At 45.7% G+C, this 22156-nt stretch overlaps 4 protein-coding genes and 3 long non-coding RNA genes across 7 annotated transcripts; all 7 read right to left on the reverse strand.

Annotated features, from left to right (window-relative positions):
- Positions 1-79: 79 nt before the first annotated feature.
- LOC136195230 (uncharacterized) lies at positions 80-2286 on the reverse strand. Its single transcript, XR_010671848.1, has 2 exons — positions 1907-2286; positions 80-1854 (listed from the first exon to the last, which is right to left on the reverse strand). It is a non-coding gene; the product is annotated as an uncharacterized lncRNA (long non-coding RNA).
- A 1014-nt stretch (positions 2287-3300) lies between these two features.
- On the reverse strand, positions 3301-4141 carry LOC136194775 (complement C1q and tumor necrosis factor-related protein 9-like). Its single transcript, XM_065984056.1, has 9 exons — positions 4122-4141; positions 4013-4040; positions 3902-3955; positions 3801-3845; positions 3661-3750; positions 3556-3609; positions 3472-3525; positions 3348-3418; positions 3301-3316 (listed from the first exon to the last, which is right to left on the reverse strand). The coding sequence occupies exons 1-9, from the start codon at positions 4139-4141 to the stop codon at positions 3301-3303; spliced, it is 432 nt and encodes a 143-aa protein (XP_065840128.1).
- A 631-nt stretch (positions 4142-4772) lies between these two features.
- On the reverse strand, positions 4773-6362 carry LOC136195216 (uncharacterized). The gene is made up of 3 exons (XR_010671834.1): positions 6016-6362; positions 5903-5965; positions 4773-5851 (listed from the first exon to the last, which is right to left on the reverse strand). It is a non-coding gene; the product is annotated as an uncharacterized lncRNA (long non-coding RNA).
- A 1053-nt stretch (positions 6363-7415) lies between these two features.
- Positions 7416-9170, reverse strand: LOC136194872 (pulmonary surfactant-associated protein D-like). The gene is made up of 12 exons (XM_065984156.1): positions 8939-9170; positions 8848-8883; positions 8742-8795; positions 8640-8684; positions 8503-8592; positions 8392-8445; positions 8291-8344; positions 8182-8235; positions 8071-8133; positions 7984-8019; positions 7836-7932; positions 7416-7777 (listed from the first exon to the last, which is right to left on the reverse strand). The coding sequence occupies exons 1-12, from the start codon at positions 9038-9040 to the stop codon at positions 7416-7418; spliced, it is 1047 nt and encodes a 348-aa protein (XP_065840228.1). The 5' UTR covers positions 9041-9170.
- A 5294-nt stretch (positions 9171-14464) lies between these two features.
- LOC136195075 (uncharacterized) lies at positions 14465-16393 on the reverse strand. Its single transcript, XM_065984346.1, has 12 exons — positions 16043-16393; positions 15958-15993; positions 15855-15908; positions 15754-15798; positions 15618-15707; positions 15513-15566; positions 15409-15462; positions 15302-15355; positions 15191-15253; positions 15100-15135; positions 14952-15045; positions 14465-14895 (listed from the first exon to the last, which is right to left on the reverse strand). The coding sequence occupies exons 1-12, from the start codon at positions 16142-16144 to the stop codon at positions 14531-14533; spliced, it is 1047 nt and encodes a 348-aa protein (XP_065840418.1). The 5' UTR covers positions 16145-16393; the 3' UTR covers positions 14465-14530.
- A 310-nt stretch (positions 16394-16703) lies between these two features.
- On the reverse strand, positions 16704-18372 carry LOC136195200 (uncharacterized). Its single transcript, XR_010671829.1, has 3 exons — positions 17970-18372; positions 17856-17918; positions 16704-17804 (listed from the first exon to the last, which is right to left on the reverse strand). It is a non-coding gene; the product is annotated as an uncharacterized lncRNA (long non-coding RNA).
- Positions 18373-18599: 227 nt separating this feature from the next.
- LOC136195111 (uncharacterized) lies at positions 18600-20137 on the reverse strand. Its single transcript, XM_065984381.1, has 11 exons — positions 20085-20137; positions 19982-20035; positions 19881-19925; positions 19745-19834; positions 19645-19698; positions 19541-19594; positions 19438-19491; positions 19327-19389; positions 19236-19271; positions 19086-19182; positions 18600-19029 (listed from the first exon to the last, which is right to left on the reverse strand). Exons 3-11 carry the CDS (start codon positions 19902-19904, stop codon positions 18665-18667), a joined length of 837 nt encoding a protein of 278 aa, XP_065840453.1. The 5' UTR covers positions 19905-19925; positions 19982-20035; positions 20085-20137; the 3' UTR covers positions 18600-18664.
- Between the last annotated feature and the right edge of the window lie 2019 nt (positions 20138-22156).

Consider the following 22156-nt stretch of genomic DNA (forward strand, 5'->3'; position numbering starts at 1 on the left):
GTCAATGGAAAAGGAAGAATCGTGCACGCAATCTTGGACGAACGAAGGACAAAGGGTCTCAGAGTTTGCAGCTTCGGAAACGAAACCTAGGCGACTAACGAGGTAATGATATTCCCCACAGAATTATAAACAATGAGAATAGCACACTGTGTTTCAAACGTTCTCTATTTCTATCAGGTGCTGTTGAAACAAGTTCAACTAAACTTTTTCTTCAGTCGTGCTCTTGAAGGCGTCGAATCCGTTTGCCGTCTTTTATACAGAAAGCAGCCTTCTCCTTTACGAGCTCTGTGTTCATCTTGGGGCCCTGCGATTATATCTGCTCTTTTATTACAGTTGTAAGCGTTCACCAATTGGAACTGAGCGACTCCACCATTATGTTTCCACGAGCTTTCATCTCTGCGTAAGAACGATGCTCTTTCCTCGCTTTCCTCGCCTTTCTTCGCTTCCCTTATTTCCTCGCTTTGGATCTGCAAGTAGCGACGGCTACTGAAGCCGCCGCTTTTCATTGAATCATTAGCCCGGTGGCTAGCCAATCGTCGAGTGCCTTTGGCTCATTTGTACAGGGATGTCATAGGGAGAACTGACAGCCGGACGTCTCGTCGAGATGCGTCAATACCTCTGCTCAATATTTGTCCTTCGACGACGTGCATAGGTAAAATCTCTGGTCATCGATTTCCAATGCAAGTAGAAAAAAGCACCTCGAGTCGTCAGCAAATCGATTTCGCCTTGCCAAGGAAAACGCCGTCGCCGCGGAAGCGTTTCGATGTAAACTGGCGTTGCCTTTCTTTCTCGCCGGTCGTCCCGAGTTTCCCTTTGGCATCCGCAGTGCATGACAAACCTCGCGCCCGCTTTGAGATGGAAGGGTCGGCTCATAGGAGCGCGTTGGAGCTCATCATCAATGAATTCCTGCGATGCAATTCGCATGAGCTTGGCCCAGTCGGTTTGCCGAAGAGCGCGGCGATGGGCAAGACGCGCAAACACACAACGACTTCCTTGCTGCGTTCAATCGTCTGATCGCGCTTCAATCTCTCGTCCTTGTTGTCGTGGCCGTCCTCCTTGCATTCTTTTATGACGCTCGGATGAAGCAAGACGTGAGTGCGTTTGGTGTAAGTCTTTTTCATTTTTTTTGCGCTTTGCCTAATTCCGAGACAACCTTAAACATTTCAATTGTAGTTGAAAAGCTGGCGTTCTTTACGGTGGCGCTCGTCGATAATGTCGTCGTTTCTTCGCGATAAACTTTTCCACCCATGTCGATGCTTGGCGACGAAGTGGGTCACGCCCCCGAGAGGACCCTCGATCGCTTGCCGACAGGCGAGTAGTTTCTTATCATTCTCGGTTTCGACGTCTCCATTAGGAATCTGTTCGTACTTTTCGTGAATGCAATCCTCAACGAATGTTTTAGTAGCGTCGACGAGTCCGTCTTTGAAGTGCGGGTGAAGCCGGAACGCGTACGTTCGATATTGAATCTGTTGACCGACGGCCAACCACGTTCGGCTATCCACCGTCGATTTCTCGTACGAGCATCCGCACTCCAAGGCGACGGCTTTCAAAAGAGGCGCCGTCAGCGTCAAGCTCAGCTTCCGCGTCAGTTCCGCTTTGGACGAAACCAAGAAAGTCAGCTCCGAGTATCCCGTTCCTACCCGGGTTTCCTCGACGCGCGGCTCTGAATTGCCCTTCGCGTCGTCGACGAGAACGGGACGCGCGACGACTTGCATGAGCCTTTTCGGTTCAGTGGCATTGATGCCTCGACCGAGACCCCAGCACGCCAGTTGGCTTTCGCTGACATGAAGAGAAGGGTTCACTTCTTCGGGATGCACCAACTTTGACATGTCGACTTCAAATGCCAGTTGGATACTGTCAGAAGCCGATGCCTTTATATATAATCACTTTGTGCTGGTTAGACTACCTGTTTCAGGCAGACTATGCTTGCAAGCGTCGGCTGTTGCCAGTTGGATAATCTGTTCACTCGATTTCCGGCTTGTTCCTGTTTTATCCGGCCTAATCCAGGCCTTTTCCCGGGATGCGTGCTAGGCCAAACTATGCTTGGAAACCGTTGGTTCGGACATCTCGATGTCATAGAGCGTCATTTCAGCATATGATTTCAGGCATTGAATTGCTGCTTGTCTAAATGAGTCGTGAGAGTTTGTTGGACAGATTGAAGGATTTGAGAGCCGTCGCCCTGGCTAAAGAAGAGCCTTAGTTAGTCGCCGAGACTAAACAAGATCCTCAGTCAGTAGTGGCGTTCTGTGATTGCACCACATCAACCAGGGCAACAGCAACGGAAAAGATTCAGTGCCCGGATTAGCAGGAAAATGACGATCGCTCCGCAAGAACTTCTCACAACGCGAAGTCAGCGAGGAGCCTGGCGTAATGGAATTGTATTGCGAACGTTAGAATTGTGGAGAACAAGCGTCGAAGCGTCGAAGACCAGTTTCTATCAGGCCAACTGGTTTTGCACCGCGAAGGCAACATCAATGTGCGCCAAGATGACGACGACATTGTGTCAGAGAGTTTAAAATCGGCACATGCAACATTTTATTGAGACACCAGCACGAAAAGAAGACAGAAGTCTGTTTTATGGGTGGAGTTTTAGTTTACCTTCCATGCGCCAAAACAAGAATGCTCAGGACCAAAATGGTGTCGCCCATTTCTACCTTGCGCCCTTACAGACAATTGACTGCCCTTTCTCACGTTCCAAAGCATTCCAAGATAGTGAGATTTGTTGTAAGTATTTTCATAATAATACATTGAACGGCCAATACGAACTGAATCAACAAAAATGGCAGGATGCTGATATAGTGATGATGATGATACACCAGTGAACAAATTGAAGTAAATAAAATAGATTCCGGATTCAGGCACGGTGATGTAACCATTGCTGTACGTCATTTCGCCTTGGAGAACGGATGGACGGGAACCTGATGTGCTAGTTGACCAGTGAGTAATTACCTGGCCTGATAGAAAAAGGGACATAATTGCTTTTAAATTTTGAAAAGATTGTTTTAGCTACCCGGAGAGTAGGATTGCCAGGCACTACCGTCACCACCAACAAGGTACGCAATAGGTTTCAATATTGTACTAAGTGAAGACTCTTGAGATCTGTCACAATCTACATATCGATGAGATAGAAGGAGCCACATGTCCTGTCAGTGCATACATTACCTGTTCTTTCAACCGTTTCAGAATATCTTCATCTATCTAGATAATTGAGTAACTGTAGAAGATCAAGAAGAGTTCATTTAAAGTCGTTTACGTCAGGTCCTGCTATTCCTTGAAGTCCCTGCTCTCCTTTGTGGCCAGTTAATCCTCGCTCACCCTACTTAATTATTTTAAACAATGTCAATAACCTTATTCTGAAACGCGCCTTGTCTCCTTTAGGTCCTTCTGGTCCTGCTTGCCCTGTGTGACCAGGTGGACCCTACATTTAGATGGCAATATAAGTGCAAAGCAGCCGGGCGTTTTACGTTTTACAGGAATTCCGTCAATGCCTCCTCTTCCTCTTGGTCCTGTGGGTCCTATTTCTCCCTAATTCATTAATTCAGTACAGTTATGTACTTTGATTCCCTGCATTCCTTTCTGTCCTTTCGGGCCCTGTGTGCCTGTTTCACCCTGCAATTAAGTTTAATCTACATGAAAATATGATACAACACAACAAGATACTTGTATTCCAGTATTTCCACGAGGTCCCTGTGGTCCAGTTGCACCTTGTTTACCTTGAGAACCAGGAGGTCCAACAACACCAGCGGGACCCTACTCAAATTGAACGCCGATGGTAGGTAGGGTAAAGGAGCGTATGCAACCTGTTTCCCAGGAAGGCCTTGCGATCCTTTAGCACCTTGATCACCCTATGAAATAATGTGTAGTGTATAATGTTCATTTATGAAAGAGCACTTGTACATACTTTCTCTCCGTTTCTACCTGCGTCTCCTTGCGTTCCTTTGTCTCCTTTATGACCCTAGACGTAGGTGTTTCAGAATTGAGAGAAGAGAGGTACATCTATTTGCCCTAATGCCTGGCGATCCCGGGTGGCCCGGAAGTCCCTGGTACGATATATTATGCAGGTTGTAATCTTTGGTTCCGAAAGTGTACTCTGTCTCCTTTCTGGAGAGGAAAGTTAGAACTGCTTTCCTCGTTTTGACATGAGAGCGGAACGAGGCAAAGAAAGGCCAAGACGATTGAGCTCGAGTACATTATTCCTTCGATTACTCCTTCAATGTTTCAACTGACTTTGAGTAGAGGTGCAGAGCACATTTATAGCGGTGTGCATGACGTCATTGTCTGTGTTTTAGATCCTTTTATGGTATTCTGGGCGAAACAATTTAGATCAACAAGGCAACATGAATGATACCAAATTAGGTAAAGCCCGTACAACGCGTAGGAGCTCTCGACGATGTTTATTTCACCGTATATGGTCGCATGTGTTCGCAGAGAGTGGTGAACGGTGTCCTCGTCCATTTCAAATGCTCAGAACAAGCTCACGTGCATTCACGTGTGCAGAAGGGTGTGCACTAAGTAAAGTAGATGCCGAATATCAGACTGCAACAGAATTAAAGGCAAAGAGAAGTGGATGTAGACCAAGCTAAGTGAAAGCACATCTACAAACGCGTTATTCAATCGTCGTGCTTGCCCAGGCTCGCAGCAGCTCAGATCAAAACGTCAACGGAAAAGGAAGAATCGTGCACACAATCTTGGACGAACGAAGGACAAAGGGTCGCAGAGTTTGCATTTCCGAAACGAAACCTAGGCGACTAACGAATGATATTCCCCACAGAATTATAAACAATGAGAATAGCACACTGTGTTTCAAACGTTCTCTATTTTGATCAGGTGCTGTTGAAGCATTTCATTTTTGAATGCGTTCTGCTTTCGAGGGTCTCTCAGCTCATCTAGAGACCCACGTTTGCCACGTTGCTTGATTTCAGGCAGTTCATTTTGAAGCAAATCCTTGATAGGTCTCCAGTGTTCCTCTGCTTTACGAGCTCTGTGTTCATCTTGGGGCCCTGCAATGACATCTGCTTTTTATCACAGTTATAACGTTCACCAATTGGAACTGAGCGACTCCACCATTATGTTTCCACGAGCTTTCATCTCTACGTAAGAGCGATGCTCTTTCCTCGCTTGGTATCCCGCTTGGGATCAACTGCAAGTAGCGACGACTACTGAAGGCGCCGCTTTTCCATTAAATCATTAGCCCGGTGGCTAGCCAATTGTTGAGTGCCTTTGGCTGATTTGTACAGGGAGAACTGACTACCGGACGTCTCGTCGAGATGCGTCAACACCTTTGCTTCATATTCGTCTCTCGACGACGTGCACAAGTAAAATCTCTTGTCGTCGATCTCGAATGCAAGTCGAAACAAAGCACCTGGAGTCGTCAGCAAATCAATTTCGCCTTGCCAAGGAAAACGCCATCGCCGCGGAAGTGTTTCAATGTAAACTGGCGTTGCCTTTTCTTTCTCGCCGGTCGTCTCGAGCTTCCCTGCTGCGGCATACGCAGTGACATACATTTTGCCCACTTTGAGATAGAAGGGTTGGGTGATGGGAGAACTTTGGAGCTCGTCGCGGATGAATTCGCGCGATGCTCTTCGCATGGAATCGGTCCAAAAGGGATCTTTGACGAGACGCGCAAATACACGATGACTTCCTTCTTGCGATCGATCGTCTGATCGCGCTCCAACTGCTCTTTATCCAAATTTCTTATGACTTCCGGATGAAGCAAGACGCGAGTGCGTTTGGTGCAAGTCGTTTTAGAATTTTCTTGAGCTTTCCCGAATGCTGAGGCGGCCTTAAAAATTTCAACTGTAGTTCCAAAGCTGGCGTCCTTTACAGTGGTGCTCGTTGACGATGATACTATCTAGATGATAAGATGAATTTAGAACATTAAGAAAAGTCTAAAGGCATTTACGTCAGGTCCTGGTATTCCTTGAAGTCCCCGCTCTCCTTTGTAGCCAGTTAATCCTCGCAAACCCTATTTAAATAATTAAAATAACGTCTTTAATTATTGATTAATAAGCACACCTTATCTCCTTTAGGTCCTGCTTGTCCTGAGCGACCCGGTGGACCCTGCCAGTTGGATAATCTGTTGACTCGATTTCCGGCTTGTTCCTATTTTATCCGGCCTAATCCAGGCCCTTTCCCGGAATGCGTGCTAGGCCAAACTATGCTTGGCAACCGTCGGTTCTGACATCTCGATGTCATAGAGCAGCATTTCAGCATATGATTTCAGGCATTGAGTTGATGCTTGTCTAAAGGGTGAGACGTGAGAGTCTAGGTAGGCCGGCTGAAGGACGTGAGAGCCGTCGCCCTGGCTAAAGAAGAGCCTTAGTTAGTCCCCGGGACTAAACAAGATCCTCAGTCAGTAGTGGCGTTCTGTACCAGATCAACCAGGGCAACAGCATCGGAAAAAGATTCAGTGCCCGGATCAGCTGGGAAATGGCGATCGCTCCGCAAGAACTTCTCAACGCAAAGTCAGCGAGGAGCCTGGCGTAATGGAATTGTATTGCGAACGTTAGAATTGTGGAGCATAAGCGTCAAAGCGTCGAAGACCAGTTTCTATCATGCCAACTGGTTTTGCACCGCGAAGGCAACATCAATGGGCGCCAAGATGACGACGACATTGTGTCAGAACCTTTAAGCTCGGCACCTGCAACATTTTATTGAGACACCAGCACGAAAAGAAGACAGAAGTCTGTTTTATGGGTGGAGTTTTAGTTTACTTTCCATGCGCCAAAACAAGAATGGTCAGGAGTAAAAACGTATCGTCGCCCATTTCCACCTTCCGCCCTTACAGACAATTGACTGCCTTTTCTCACGTTCCAAAGCATTCCAAGATAGTAAGATTTGTCTCGACGAGTTTCATAATAATAGATTGAAAAGCCAACACGAACTGAATCAACTAAAATGGCAGGATGCAGATATGTTGATGATGATGTTGACTCAGTGTACAAATTGAAGTAAATAAAATAGATTCCAGATTCAGGCACGGTGATGTAACCATTGCTATACGTCATTCCGCCTTGGAGAACCGATGGATAGGAACCTGACGTGCTAGTTGACCAGTGAGTAATTACCTGGCCTGATAGAAAAGAGATATAATTAACTTGAAATTATAAAATAACTGTATTTGTTACTAAAAGAAGAATATGTTTGCCAGCCACTACCGTCGCCAACAAGGTAAGCCAACCCTGAAAATAATGAACCATGGATTTTTTATTGAGGGATTGCTGCCGAAACGTAGGTGAGTATAACTGTAAAGGCTAGTAGAGGAACCTTAGCTAAAACAGCCTGGTTAGAGAAATGACGGTGTTTTACATCACGACTCCAAGACGGTGACATTTGTTTGAAACCGACGCAACATTTTATTTATGCACCCACCAGGCACGAACAGAAAGCAACAATTTGTTTTGTGGTTTAAAGAATTAGTTTATTTTCCATGCGCCGAAACAAGAACTCTGAGAGCTAAAAAAATGTCGTATGCTTCCTTCTTGCGCCCTTACAGACAATCGACTGCCCTTTCTCACGTTCCAAAGCATTCCAAGATAGAGAGATTTGTGGCGAGTGTTTTCATAATGATAGTATGAAAGACCAATAAGAAGTGAATCAACATAAATGGCAGGATAAGGACCGCCATTTGACAATACGGAGGAGTTCAAATTGAAGTAAATAAAATAGATTCCAGATTCAGGCACGGTGATGTAACCATTGCTATACGTCATTCCGCCTTGGAGTACCGATGGATGGGAACCTGACGTGCTAGTTGACCAGTGAGTAATCACCTGGCCTGACAGACACAAACAAAGGGGCTTAGTTGCCTAATAATTTGAATGACTATTTGTTACCGGAAGAATAGGTTTGCCAGCTGCCTGCACCATTTCCAACAAGGTACGCAGTAGGTTTCAATATTGTACCAAGTGAAGACTTGAGATCTGTTACAATCTACGTATGGAGATGCGCTAAAATCAGCCAGTCATTCTTGTCTGTTCATACCTGTTCTTTTAATTTTTTCATAATCTCTTCATCTATCTAGATAATGGAGTAACTTTAGACGATCAAGAAGATTTTAAAGATATTTACGTCAGGTCCTGGTATTCCTTGAAGTCCTCGCTCTCCTTTGTGACCATTTAACCCTCGCTCTCCCTATTTACTTATTTAAAACGATGTCTTTAATCTTTTTAATAAACCCGCCTTGTCTCCTTTAGGTCCTTTTGGTCCTGCTTGTCCTGTGTGACCCGGTGGACCCTACATTTACATTGTTAACCGCAAAGTAAGTACAAAGCGCGCGTTTGACTATCACAGGAATTCCGTCAATTCCTCCTCTTCCTCTTGGTCCTGTCGGTCCATTTTCTCCCTAGTCGATGTAGTTATCACGCACACAGGAAGAGAGGAGAACAGTACTTTAATTCCTTGTATTCCTTTTTGTCCTTTTGGGCCCTGTATGCCTGTTTCACCCTGCAATTAAATACGGTAAGATTAATTAACTTTAGAATGGGATACCAAAAACTGTACTTGTATTCCGGTATTTCCACGAGGTCCTTGTGGTCCGGTTGCACCTTGTCTACCTTGGGATCCAGGAGGCCCAACAACACCAGCGGGACCCTACTCAAATTTATTCCATGATTTTGGGATAAAGAAGCGTATGTAACCTGTTTCCCAGGAAGGCCTTGTGATCCTTTAGCACCTTGGTCACCCTATGCAATCGTACGTAGTTTTTATAACGATCACCTATGAAAGAGTGCTTGTAATACTTTGTCTCCGTTTCTTCCCGCGTTTCCCTGTGTTCCTCTGTCTCCTTTATGACCCTAGGCGCAGGAGTTTCAAATTTTAGAGGAGATGTACATGTACTGTATGTACCCTGATGCCTGGCGATCCCGAGTGACCTGGAAGTCCCTGGTGGTGCGATATATTAGACAAGTTGTCATCGTGGATCCGTATGAAGGCGTACTTTGTCGCCTTTCTGGAGAGGACAGTTAGAGCTGCTGTCCTCGTTTTGACATGAGAGCGGAATGAGGCAAAGAAAGACAAAGACGATTGAGCTCCAGTGCATTCTTTTGATTACGTCTTCAGCGTTTCGAGTGACTTCGAGTAGAGATGTAGAGCGAATTTATAGCGGTGTACATGACATCATGGCTTGTCTGTAGACCCTTTTATGGTATTCCGAGTGAAACAATGAAAATCAGCACGGAACCAAATAAGGTAGAGCTAGTATACAACGCGTAGGCGCTCCTGACGCTGTTTATTTCACCGTATATGGTTGCATTAGTTCACAGAGAGTCTGTACGGTGTACTTGTTCACTTCTCCAGAACCAGCTCACGTGTATTCACGTGTGCAGAAGAGACGCGAAGTAGTGATGCCAAATGACTGCTAATACTTGATCTTAGAAAAAATCATCATGACATCTATGATGCTCTCACATCACTGCGTGCAGGAATTCGAGATTGACTTGTAAACCGGCGCTCGCTTTCGTGGCGACGAAGATGACTATGAGCGACGAAGAGTCGTCTACATTCCGGGAGAGCGAAGAGCGAAGAATTCACGCAGCGAGTAATGAGTCAGGTATTGTGGTCCAATAATACAGTAGGTTAAGAGAGGCCCTGCAATAAATGTGTGTTTAGTAGTTGTATTGTGGGAGCGGGTCAACGTTGGTGTCGTACTAATACTGGACGTTTTCCTCTAGTTCGAACATTGGCTCGAGATGGCCAGGCGTTCCGTCGCACGTGTTCGTACGTTTGACTGAGATACCGAATTGAAAAAGAAGTCGCTATGGTATTAGACGCCTATGTAGTGTGGCTCTGTACGACGCCAATGTCAGGATCACAGCCTGAGCTATAGTCTTTTCGTTTTAGAGGAAGGTAGTTGAAAGAACGAGGGAGGACGGTCCATTTCGTGCAGTCGCTGTCGACCCACAAGAGCACTTGCATTCTATGCATCCAGATTTAACTGTAGAGATTTTTCCTCGAGCGTACTGGACCTAAAAATATTTCAGTTGCTGTACCACCGTTGATTCTAGTACCTATGGCACCACGCACGAATCTCGAATGCATGAGCAGACCATTAGCTAGACCAAACTAGTCTTGGCAACCGTCGGTTCTGACATTTCGATGTTATAGAGCGTCATTTCAGCATATGATTTCAGGCATTGAATTGATGCTTGTCTAAAGGGCGAGACGTGAGAGTCTAGGTAGGCCGACTTGAGAGCTGTCACCCTGGCTAAGCCTTAGTTAGTCACCGGAACTAAACAAGATCCTCAGTCAGTAATGGCACCACATCAACCAGGGAAACAGCAACGGAAAAAGATTCAATGCCCGGATCAGCGAAATGGCGATCGTTCCGCAAGAACTTCTCAACGCGAACTCAGCGAGGAGCCTGACGTAATGGAATTGTATTGCGAACGTTAGAATTTTGAAGCACAAGCGTCGAAGCGTCGAAGACCAGTTTCTATCAGGCCAACTGGTTTTGCACCGCGAAGGCAACATCGATGGGCGCAAAGATGGCGACGACATTGTGTGAGAGAAATTAATATCGGCACATGCAACATTTTATTGAGACACCAGCACGAAAAGAAGACAGAAGTCTGTTTTCTGGGCGGAGTTTTAGTTTACTTTCCATGCGCCAAAACAAGAATATTCAGACCCAAAATAGTGTCGCCCATTTGCACCTTGCGCCCTTACAGACAATTGACTGCCCTTTCTCACGTTCCAAAGCATTCCAAGATAGTGAGATTTGTCGTAAGTTTTTTCATAATAATATTGTGAAAAGCCAATACGAACTGAATCAACATAAATGGCAGGACGCTGAGTTCTTGATGATGATGATACACCAGTGTACAAATTGAAGTAAATAAAATAGATTCCAGATTCAGGCACGGTGATGTAACCATTGCTGTACGTCATTCCGCCTTGGAGAACGGATGGACGGGAACCTGACGTGATAGTTGACCAGTGAGTAATTACCTGGCCTGACAGAAAAAAGGACATAATTGCTTTTAAATTTTGAAAAGATTGTTTTAGCTACCCGAAGAGTAGGATTCCCAGCCACTACCGTCACCAACAAAGTATACAATGGGTTTCAATATTGTACTAAGTGAAGACTTGAGATCTGTCACAATCTACATATCGATGAGATAGAAGGAGCCACATGTTCTTGTCAGTGCATACATTACCTTTTCTTTCAACCGCTTCAGAATATCTTCATCTATCTAGATAATTGAGTAACTGTAGAAGATCAAGAAGAGTTCGTTTAAAGTCGTTTACGTCAGGTCCTGCTACTCCTTGAAGTCCCTGCTCTCCTTTATGACCAGTTAATCCTCGCTCTCCCTATTTAGTTATTTTAAACAATGTCTATAATCTTATTCTGAAACGCGCCTTATCTCCTTTAGGTCCTTCTGGTCCTGCTTGTCCTGTGTGACCAGGTGGACCCTACATTTAGATGGCAATGTAAGTGCAGAGCTCATTTATAGCGGTGTGCATGGCGTCATTGTCTGTTTTTTAGATCCTTTTATGGTATTCTGGGCGAACAATGAAGATCAACAAGGCAACATGAATGATACCAAATTAGGTAAAGCCCGTACAACGCGTAGGAGCTCTCGACGCTGTTTATTTCACCGTGTATGGTCGCATGTGTTCGCAGAGATTGGTGAACGGTGTCCTCGTCCATTTCAAATGCTCAGAACAAGCTCACGTGCATTCACGTGTGCAGAAGAGTGTGCACTAAGTAAAGTAGATGCCGAATATCAGACTGCAACAGAATTAAAGGCAAAGAGAAGTAGATGTAGACCAAGCTAAGTGAAAGCACATCTACAAACGCTTTATTCAATCGTCGTGCTTGCCCAGGCTCGCAGCAGCTCAGATCCAAACGTCAATGGAAAAGGAAGAATCGTGCACACAATGTTGGACGAACGAAGGACAAAGGGTCGCAGAGTTTGCAGTTTCCGAAACGAAACCTAGGCGACTAACGAGGTCATGATATTCCCCACAGAATTATAAACAATGAGAATAGTACACTGTGTTTCAAACGTTCTCTATTTTGATCAGGTGCTGTTGAAGCATTTCATTTTTGAATGCGTGCTGCTTTCGAGGGTCTCTCAGCTCATCTAGAGACCCAAGTTTGCCTCGTTGCTCGATTTCAGGCAGTTCATTTTGAGGCAAGTCCTTGATAGGTCTCCAGTGTTCCTCTGCTTTACGAGCTCTGTGTTCATCTTGGGGCCCTGCGATGATATCTGCTCTTTTATTACAGTTGTAAGCGTTCACCAATTGGAACTGAGCGACTCCACCATTATGTTTCCACGAGCTTTCATCTCTGCGTAACAACGATGCTCTTTCCTCGCTTTCCTCGCCTTTCTTCGCTTTCCTTATTTCCTCGCCTTTCTTCGCTTTCTTTATTTCCTCGCCTTTCTTCGCTTTCCTTATTTCCTCGCTTGGGATCTGCAAGTAGCGACGGCTACTGAAGACGCCGCTTTTCCATTGAATCATTAGCCCGGTGGCTAGCCAATCGTCGAGTGCCCTTGGCTGATTTGTACAGGGATGACATAGGGAGAACTGACAGCAGGACGTCTCGTCGAGATGCGTCAATACGTCTGCTCGATGTTTGTCTTTCGACGACGTGCACAGGTAAAATCTCTGGTCATCGATCTCGAATGCAAGTAGAAACAAAGCACCTGGAGTCGTCAGCAAATCGATTTCGCCTTGCCAAGGAAAACGCCATCGCCGCGGAAGCGTTTCGATGTAAACTGGAATTGCCTTTCTTTCTCGCCTGTCGTCCCGAGTTTCCCTGCGGCATCCGCAGTGACAAACCTCGCGCCCGCTTTGAGATAGAAGGGTCGGCTCATAGGAGCGCGTTGGAGCTCATCATCAATGAATTCCTGCGATGCAATTCGCATGAGCTTGGCCCAGTCCGAATTGCCGATGAGCGCGGCGATGGGCAAGACGCGCAAACACAAAACGACTTCCTTGCTGCGTTCAATCGTCTGATCGCGCTTCAATCGCTCGTCCTTGTTGTCGTAGCCGTCCTCCTTGCATTCTTTTATGACACTCGGATGAAGCAAGACGTGAGTGCGTTTGGTGTAAGTCTTTTTTTTGCGCTTTGCCTAACTCGGAGGCGACCTTAAACATTTCAATTGTAGTTGAAAAGCTGGCGTTCTTTACGGTGGCGCTCGTCGATAATGTCGTCGTTTCTTCGCGATAAACTTTTCCACCCATGTCGATGCTGGCGACGAAGTGGGTCACGCCCCCGAGAGGACCCTCGATCGCTTGCCGACAGGCGAGTAGTTTCTTATCATTCTCGGTTTCGACGTTTTCCTTTGGAATCTGCTCGTACTTTTTCACAATGCAATCCTCAACGAATGTTTTAGTAGCGTCGACGAGTCCGTCTCTGTTGTGCGGGTGAAGCCGGAACGCGTACGTTCGATTCCGAATCTGTTGACCGACGGCCAACCACGTTCGGCTATCCACAGTCGATTTCTCGTACGAGCATCCGCACTACAAGGCGATGGCTTTCAAAAGAGGCGCGGTCAGCGTCAAGCTCAGCTTCCGCGTCAGTTCCGCTTTGGACGAAACCAAGAAAGACAGCTCCGAGTATCCCGTTCCTACCCGGGTTTCCTCGACGCGCGGCTCTGAATCGCCCTTCGCGTCGTCGCCGAGAACGGGACGCGCGACGACTTGCATGAGCCTTTTCGGTTGAGTGGCTTTGATGCCTCGACCGAGATCCCAGCACGCCAGTTGGCTTTCGCTGAATTGGAGGCAAGGGTTCACTTCTTCGGGATGCACCAACTTTGACATGTCGACTTCGAATGCCAGTTGGATACTGTCAGAAGCCGATGCCTTTATATATAATCACTTTTTGCTGGTTAGACTACCTGTTTCAGGCAGACTATGCTTGCAAGCGTCGGCTGTTGCCAGTTGGATAATCTGTTCACTCGATTTCCGGCTTGTTCCTGTTTTATCCGGCCTAATCCAGGCCCTTTCCCGGGATGCGTGCTAGACCAAACTATGCTTGGAAACCGTTGGTTCGGACATCTCGATGTCATAGAGCGTCATTTCAGCATATGATTTCAGGCATTGAATTGCTGCTTGTCTAAATGAGTCGTGAGAGTTTGGTGGACCGATTGAAGGATTTGAGAGCCGTCGCCCTGGCTAAAGAAGAGCCTTAGTTAGTCGCCGAGACTAAACAAGATCCTCAGTCAGTAGTGGCGTTCTGTGATTGCACCACATCAACCAGGGCAACAGCAACGGAAAAGATTCAGTGCCCGGATCAGCTAGAAAATGGCGATCGCTCCGCAAGAACTTCTCACAACGCGAAGTCAGCGAGGAGCCTGGCGTAATGGAATTATATTGTGAACGTTACAATTGTGGAGCACAAGCGTCGAAGCGTCGAAGATCAGTTTCTTTCAGGCCAACTGGTTTTGCACCGTGAAGGCAACATCAATGGGCGCCAAGATGACGAAGACATTGTGTCAGACAGTTTAAAATCGGCACATGCAACATTTTATTGAGACACCAGCACGAAAAGAAGACAGAAGTCTGTTTTGTGGGCGGAGTTTCAGTTTACTTTCCATGCGCCAAAACAAGAATAGTCAGGACCAAAATAGTGTCGCCCATTTCCACCTTGCGCCCTTACAGACAATTGACTGCCCTTTCTCACGTTCCAAAGCATTCCAAGATAGTGAGATTTTTTGTAAGTATTTTCATAATAATAGATTGAACGGCCAATACGAACTGAATCAACAAAAATGATAGGATACTGATATCTTGATGATGATGATACATCAGTGTACAAATTGAAGTAAATAAAATAGATTCCAGATTCAGGCACGGTGATGTAACCATTGCTGTACGTCATTCCGCCTTGGAGAACCGATGGATAGGAACCTGATGTGCTAGTTGACCAGTGAGTAATTACCTGGTCTGACAGAAAAAGGGACATAATTGCTTTTAAATTTTGAATAGATTGCATTAGCTACCCGAAGAGTAGGATTTCCAGCCACTTCCGTCACCAACAAGGTATACAATGGGTTTCAATATTGTACCAAGTGAAGACTTGAGATCTGTCACAATCTACATATTGATGAGATAGAAGGAGCCACATGTTCTTGTCAGTGCATCCATTACCTTTTCTTTCAACCGTTTCAGAATATCTTCATCTATCTAGATAATTGAGTAACTGTAGAAAATCAAGAAGAGTTCATTTAAAGTCGTTTACGTCAGGTCCTGGTATTCCTTGAAGTCCCTGCTCTCCTTTGTGACCAGTTAATCCTCGCTCTCCCTATTTAATTATTTTAAACAATGTCTATAATCTTATTCTGAAACGCGCCTTGTCTCCTTTAGGTCCTTCTGGTCCTGCTTGTCCTGTGTGCCCAGGTGGACCCTACATTTACATGGCAATGTAAGTGCAAAGCGGCCGGGCGTTTTACGTTTTACAGGAATTCCGTCAATGCCTCCTCTTCCTCTTGGTCCTGTGGGTCCTATTTCTCCCTAATTCATTATTCATAGCGTAAAATGGAAAAAGGCGCACAGTTATGTACTTTGATTCCCTGTATTCCTTTCTGTCCTTTTGGGCCCTGTATGCCTGTTTCACCCTGAAATTAAGTTTTATCTACCTGAAAATATGATAAAACACAGCAAGATACTTGTATTCCAGTATTTCCACGAGGTCCCTGTGGTCCAGTTGCACCTTGTTTACCTTGAGAACCTGGAGGTCCAACAACACCAGCGGGACCCTACTCAAATTTAACGCCGATGGTATGGCAAAGAAGCGTATGCAACCTGTTTCCCAGGAAGGCCTTGCGATCCTTTAGCACCTTGATCACCCTTTGAAATAATGTGTAGTGTGTAATGTTCATTTATGAAAGAGCACTTGTACATACTTTGTCTCCGTTTCTACCTGCGTCTCCTTGCGTTCCTTTGTCTCCTTTATGACCCTAGACGCAAGTGTTTCAGAATTGAGAGAAGAGAGGTTCATCTATGTACTCTAATGCCTGGCGATCCCGTGTGACCAGCAAGTCCCTGGTACGATATATTAGACAAGTTGTCATCATTGGTCCGGAAAGTGTACTCTGTCTCCTTTCTGGAGAGGACAGTTAGAACTGCTTTCCTCGTTTTGACATGAGAGCGGAACGAGGCAAAGAAAGATCAAGACGATTGATCTCCAGTACATTATTCCTTTGATTACTCCTTCAATGTTTCAACTGACTTTGAGTAGAGGTGCAGAGCTCATTTATAGCTGTGTGCATGACGTCATTGTGTGTGTTTTAAATCCTTTTATGGTATTCTGGGCGAAACAATGTAGATCAACAAGGCAACATGAATGATACCAAATTAGGTGAAGCCCGTACAACGCGTAGGAGCTCTCGACGATGTTTATTTCACCCTATATGGTCGCATGTGTTCGCAGAGAGTGGTGAACGGTGTCCTCGTCCATTTCAAATGCTCAGAACAGGCTCACGTGCATTCACGTGTGCAGAAGAGTGTGCACTAAGTAAAGTAGATGCCGAATATCAGACTGCAACAGAATTAAAGGCAAAGAGAAGTGGATGTAGACCAAGCTAAGTGAAAGCACATCTACAAACGCGTTATTCAGTCGTCGTGCTTGCCCAGGCTCGCAGCAGCTCAGATCCAAACGTTAATGGAAAAGGAAGAATCGTGCACACAATGTTGGACGAACGAAGGACAAAGGGTCGCAGAGTTTGCAGTTTCCGAAACGAAACCTAGGCGACTAACGAGGTAATGATATTCCCCACAGAATTATAAACAATGAGAATAGCACACTGTGTTTCAAACGTTCTCTATTTTGATCAGGTGCTGTTGAAGCATTTCATTTTTGAATGCGTTCTGCTTTCGAGGGTCTCTCAGCTCATCTAGAGACCCACGTTTGCCACGTTGCTTGATTTCAGGCAGTTCATTTTGAAGCAAATCCTTGATAGGTCTCCAGTGTTCCTCTGCTTTACGAGCTCTGTGTTCATCTTGGGGCCCTGCAATGACATCTGCTTTTTATCACAGTTATAAGCGTTCACCAATTGGAACTGAGCGACTCCACCATTATGTTTCCACGAGCTTTCATCTCTGCGTAAGAGCGATGCTCTTTCCTCGCTTGGGATCCCGCTTGGGATCAACTGCAAGTAGCGACGACTACTGAAGACGCCGCTTTTCCACTAAATCATTAGCCCGGTGGCTAGCAAATCGTTGAGAGCCTTTGGCTGATTTGTACAGGGAGAACTGACTACCGGACGTCGAGATGCGTCAACACCTTTCTTCATATTAGTCTATCGACGACGTGCACAGGTAAAATCTCTGGTCATCGATCTCGAATGCAAGTAGAAACAAAGAACCTGGTGTCGTCAGCAAATCAATTTCGCCTTGCCAAGGAAAACGCCATCGCCGCGGAAGTGTTTCAATGTAAACTGGCGTTTCCTTTTCTTTCTCGCCGGTCGTCTCGAGTTTCCCTGCTGCGGCATACGCAGTGACATACATTTTGCCCACTTTGAGATAGAAGGGTTGGGTGATGGGAGAACTTTGGAGCTCGTCGCGGATGAATTCGCGCGATGCTCTTCGCATGGAATCGGTCCAAAAGGGATCTTTGACGAGACGCGCAAATACACGATGACTTCCTTCTTGCGATCGATCGTCTGATCGCGCTCCAACTGCTCTTTATCCAAATTTCTTATGACTTCCGGATGAAGCAAGACGCGAGTGCGTTTGGTGCAAGTCGTTTTAGAATTTTCTTGTGCTTTCCCGAATGCTGAGGCGGCCTTAAAAATTTCAACTGTAGTTCCAAAGCTGGCGTCCTTTACAGTGGTGCTCGTTGACGATGATACTATCTAGATGATGAGATGAATTTAGAACATTAAGAAAAGTCTAAAGGCATTTACGTCAGGTCCTGGTATTCCTTGAAGTCCCCGCTCTCCTTTGTAGCCAGTTAATCCTCGCAAACCCTATTTAAATAATTAAAATAACGTCTTTAATTATTTGATTAATAAGCACACCTTATCTCCTTTAGGTCCTTTAGGTCCTGCTTGTCCTGAGCGACCCGGTGGATCCTGCCAGTTGGATAATCTGTTGACTCGATTTCCGGCTTGTTCCTATTTTATCCGGCCTAATCCAGGCCCTTTCCCGGAATGCGTGCTAGGACAAACTATGCTTGGCAACCTTCGGTTCTGACATCTCGATGTCATAGAGCAGCATTTCAGCATATGATTTCAGGCATTGAGTTGATGCTTGTCTAAAGGGTGAGACGTGAGAGTCTAGGTAGGCCGGCTGAAGGACGTGAGAGCCGTCGCCCTGGCTAAAGAAGAGCCTTAGTTAGTCGCCGACACTAAACAAGATCCTCAGTCAGTCGTGGCGTTCTGTTATTGCACCAGATCAACCAGGGCAACAGCAACGGAAAAAGATTCAGTGCCCGGATCAGCTGGGAAATGGCGCAAGAACTTCTCAACGCAAAGTCAGCGAGGAGCCTGGCGTAGTGGAATTGTATTGCGAACGTTAGAATTGTGGAGCATAAGCGTCGAAGCGTCGAAGACCAGTTTCTATCATGCCAACTGGTTTTGCACCGCGAAGGCAACATCAATGGGCGCCAAGATGACGACGACATTGTGTCAGAACCTTTAAGCTCGGCACCTGCAACATTTTATTGAGACACCAGCACGAAAAGAAGACAGAAGTCTGTTTTATGGGTGGAGTTTTAGTTTACTTTCCATGCGCCAAAACAAGAATAGTCAGGACCAAAATAGTGTCGCCCATTTCTACCTTGCGCCCTTACAGACAATTGACTGCCTTTTCTCACGTTCCAAAGCATTCCAAGATAGTGAGATTTGACGTAAATGTTTTCATAAACATAGTATGAAAAGCCAATACGAACTGAATCGACAAAAATGGCAGGATGCTGAGATCTTGTTGACGATGATACATCAGTGTACAAATTGAAGTAAATAAAATAGATTCCAGATTCAGGCACGGTGATGTAACCATTGCTATACGTCATTCCGCCTTGGAGAACCGATGGATAGGAACCTGACGTGCTAGTTGACCAGTGAGTAATTACCTGGCCTGATAGAAAAAGAGATATAATTAACTTGAAATTATAAAATAACTGTATTTGTTACTAAAAGAAGAATATGTTTGCCAGCCACTACCGTCGCCAACAAGGTAAGCAATGGGTTTCAATATTGTACTAAGTGAAGACTTGAGATCTGTCACAATCTACATATTGATGAGCTCGAAGGAGCCACATGTCCTGTCAGTGCATACATTACCTGTTCTTTCAACCGTTTCAGAATATCTTCATCTATCTAGATAATTGAGTAACTGTAGAAGATCAAGAAGAGTTCATTTAAAGTCGTTTACGTCAGGTCCTGCTATTCCTTGAAGTCCCTGCTCTCCTTTGTGACCAGTTAATCCTCGCTCTCCCTGTTTTGTTATTTTAAACAATGTCAATAATCTTATTCTGAAACGCGCCTTGTCTCCTTTAGGTCCTTCTGGTCCTGCTTGTCCTGTGTGACCAGGTGGACCCTACATTTAGATGGCAATGTAAGTGCAAAGCGGGCGTTTGACGTATTACAGGAATTCCGTCAATGCCTCCTCTTCCTCTTGGTCCTGTGGGACCTATTTCTCCCTAATTAATTATTTATAGCGTAAAATGGAAAAATGCGAACAGTTATGTACTTTGATTCCCTGTATTCCTTTCTGTCCTTTTGGGCCTTGTATGCCTGTTTCACCCTGAAATTAAGTTTAATCTACCTGAAAATACAACACAACAAGATACTTGTATTCCAGTATTTCCACGAGGTCCCTGTGGTCCAGTTGCACCTTGTTTACCTTGAGAACCAGGAGGTCCAACAACACCAGCGGGACCCTACTCAAATTTAACGCCGATGGTAGGGTAAAGAAGCGTATGCAACCTGTTTCCCAGGAAGGCCTTGCATTCCTTTAGCACCTTGATCACCCTATGAAATAATGTGTAGTGTGTAATGTTCATTTATGAAAGAGCACTTGTACATACTTTGTCTCCGTTTCTACCTGCGTCTCCTTGCGTTCCTTTGTCTCCTTTATGACCCTAGACGCAGGTGTTTCAGAATTGAGAGAAGAGAGGTTCATCTATGTACTCTAATGCCTGGCGATCCCGTGTGACCAGCAAGTCCCTGGTACGATATATTAGACAAGTTGTCAACATTGGTCCGGAAAGTGTACTCTCTCTCCTTTCTGGAGAGGACAGTTAGAACTGCTTTTGTCGTTTTGACATGAGAGCGGAACGAGGCAAAGAAAGATCAAGACGATTGAGCTCCAGTACATTATTCCTTTGATTACTCCTTCAATGTTTCAACTGACTTTGAGTAGAGGTTCAGAGCTCATTTATAGCGGTGTGCATGACGTCATTGTCTGTTTTTTTAGATCCTTTTACGGTATTCTGGGCGAACAATGAAGATCAACAAGGCAACATGAATGATACCAAATTAGGTAAAGCCCGTACAACGCGTAGGAGCTCTCGACGATGTTTATTTCACCGTATATGGTCGCATGTGTTCGCAGAGAGTGGTGAACGGTGTCCTCGTCCATTTCAAATGCTCAGAACAAGCTCACGTGCATTCACGTGTGCAGAAGAGTGTGCACTAAGTAAAGTAGATGCCGAATATCAGACTGCAACAGAATTAAAGGCAAATAGAAGTAGATGTAGACCAAGCTAAGTGAAAGCACATCTACAAACGCTTTATTCAATCGTCGTGCTTGCCCAGGCTCGCAGCAGCTCAGATCCAAACGTCAATGGAAAAGGAAGAATCGTGCACACAATCTTGGACGAACGAAGGACAAAGGGTCGCAGAGTTTGCAGTTTCCGAAACGAAACCTAGGCGACTAACGAGGTCATGATATTCCCCACAGAATTATAAACAATGAAAATAGTACACTGTGTTTCAAACGTTCTCTATTTTGATCAGGTGCTGTTGAAGCATTTCATTTTTGAATGCGTGCTGCTTTCGAGGGTCTCTCAGCTCATCTAGAGACCCAAGTTTGCCTCGTTGCTCGATTTCAGGCAGTTCATTTTGAGGCAAGTCCTTGATAGGTCTTCAGTGTTCCTCTGCTTTACGAGCTCTGTGTTCATCTTGGGGCCCTGCAATGACATCTGCTTTTTATCACAGTTATAAGCGTTCACCAATTGGAACTGAGCGACTCCACCATTATGTTTCCACGAGCTTTCATCTCTGCGTAACAACGATGCTCTTTCCTCGCTTTCCTCGCCTTTCTTCGCTTTCCTTATTTCCTCGCATTTCTTCGCTTTCTTTATTTCCTCGCTTGGGATCTGCAAGTAGCGACGGCTACTGAAGACGCCGCTTTTCCATTGAATCATTAGCCCGGTGGCTAGCCAATCGTCGAGTGCCCTTGGCTGATTTGTACAGGGATGACATAGGGAGAACTGACAGCAGGACGTCTCGTCGAGATGCGTCAATACGTCTGCTCGATGTTTGTCTTTCGACGACGTGCACAGGTAAAATCTCTGGTCATCGATCTCGAATGCAAGTAGAAACAAAGCACCTGGAGTCGTCAGCAAATCGATTTCGCCTTGCCAAGGAAAACGCCATCGCCGCGGAAGCGTTTCGATGTAAACTGGCGTTGCCTTTCTTTCTCGCCTGTCGTCCCGAGTTTCCCTGCGGCATCCGCAGTGACAAACCTCGCGCCCGCTTTGAGATAGAAGGGTCGGCTCATAGGAGCGCGTTGGAGCTCATCATCAATGAATTCCTGCGATGCAATTCGCATGAGCTTGGCCCAGTCGGAATTGCCGATGAGCGCGGCGATGGGCAAGACGCGCAAACACAAAACGACTTCCTTGCTGCGTTCAATCGTCTGATCGCGCTTCAATCGCTCGTCCTTGTTGTCGTAGCCGTCCTCCTTGCATTCTTTTATGACACTCGGATGAAGCAAGACGTGAGTGCGTTTGGTGTAAGTCTTTTTTTTGCGCTTTGCCTAACTCGGAGGCGACCTTAAACATTTCAATTGTAGTTGAAAAGCTGGCGTTCTTTACGGTGGCGCTCGTCGATAATGTCGTCGTTTCTTCGCGATAAACTTTTCCACCCATGTCGATGCTGGCGACGAAGTGGGTCACGCCCCCGAGAGGACCCTCGATCGCTTGCCGACAGGCGAGTAGTTTCTTATCATTCTCGGTTTCGACGTTTTCCTTTGGAAT

Source organism: Oscarella lobularis, chromosome 1, assembly GCF_947507565.1.
Source record: "Oscarella lobularis chromosome 1, ooOscLobu1.1, whole genome shotgun sequence".
In the NCBI taxonomy this organism is placed as follows: Eukaryota; Metazoa; Porifera; class Homoscleromorpha; order Homosclerophorida; family Oscarellidae; genus Oscarella; species Oscarella lobularis.

What these genes read in the sequence shown, in the direction of transcription:
- LOC136195075 (XM_065984346.1), bottom strand. Translation starts at nt 16,144, where the DNA reads ATGTACTGGAGATCAATCGTCTTGATCTTTCTTTGCCTCGTTCCGCTC. An exon ending in CAGGTAGAAACGGAGACAAA is followed by an intron (nt 15,799 to 15,854) that starts GTATGTACAAGT and finishes ATTATTTCAAAG; the next exon opens with GGTGATCAAGGTGCTAAAGG. An exon ending in AAGGACCTAAAGGAGACAAG is followed by an intron (nt 15,254 to 15,301) that starts GCGCGTTTCAGA and finishes ATAATTAAATAG; the next exon opens with GGAGAGCGAGGATTAACTGG.
- LOC136194872 (XM_065984156.1), bottom strand. Translation starts at nt 9,040, where the DNA reads ATGCACTGGAGCTCAATCGTCTTTGTCTTTCTTTGCCTCATTCCGCTC. An exon ending in CGGGAAGAAACGGAGACAAA is followed by an intron (nt 8,685 to 8,741) that starts GTATTACAAGCA and finishes ACGATTGCATAG; the next exon opens with GGTGACCAAGGTGCTAAAGG. An exon ending in GTGGAAATACCGGAATACAA is followed by an intron (nt 8,446 to 8,502) that starts GTACAGTTTTTG and finishes ATTTAATTGCAG; the next exon opens with GGTGAAACAGGCATACAGGG.
- LOC136195111 (XM_065984381.1), bottom strand. Translation starts at nt 19,904, where the DNA reads ATGCAAGGCCTTCCTGGGAAACAG. An exon ending in GAGGCATTGACGGAATTCCT is followed by an intron (nt 19,492 to 19,540) that starts GTAATACGTCAA and finishes ATCTAAATGTAG; the next exon opens with GGTCCACCTGGTCACACAGG. An exon ending in AAGGAATAGCAGGACCTGAC is followed by an intron (nt 19,272 to 19,326) that starts GTAAACGACTTT and finishes TCAATTATCTAG; the next exon opens with ATAGATGAAGATATTCTGAA.
- LOC136194775 (XM_065984056.1), bottom strand. Translation starts at nt 4,141, where the DNA reads ATGTCAAAACGAGGAAAGCA. An exon ending in CAGGTAGAAACGGAGAGAAA is followed by an intron (nt 3,846 to 3,901) that starts GTATGTACAAGT and finishes ATTATTTCATAG; the next exon opens with GGTGATCAAGGTGCTAAAGG. An exon ending in AAGGAATGCAGGGAATCAAA is followed by an intron (nt 3,526 to 3,555) that starts GTACATAACTGT and finishes TTAATGAATTAG; the next exon opens with GGAGAAATAGGACCCACAGG.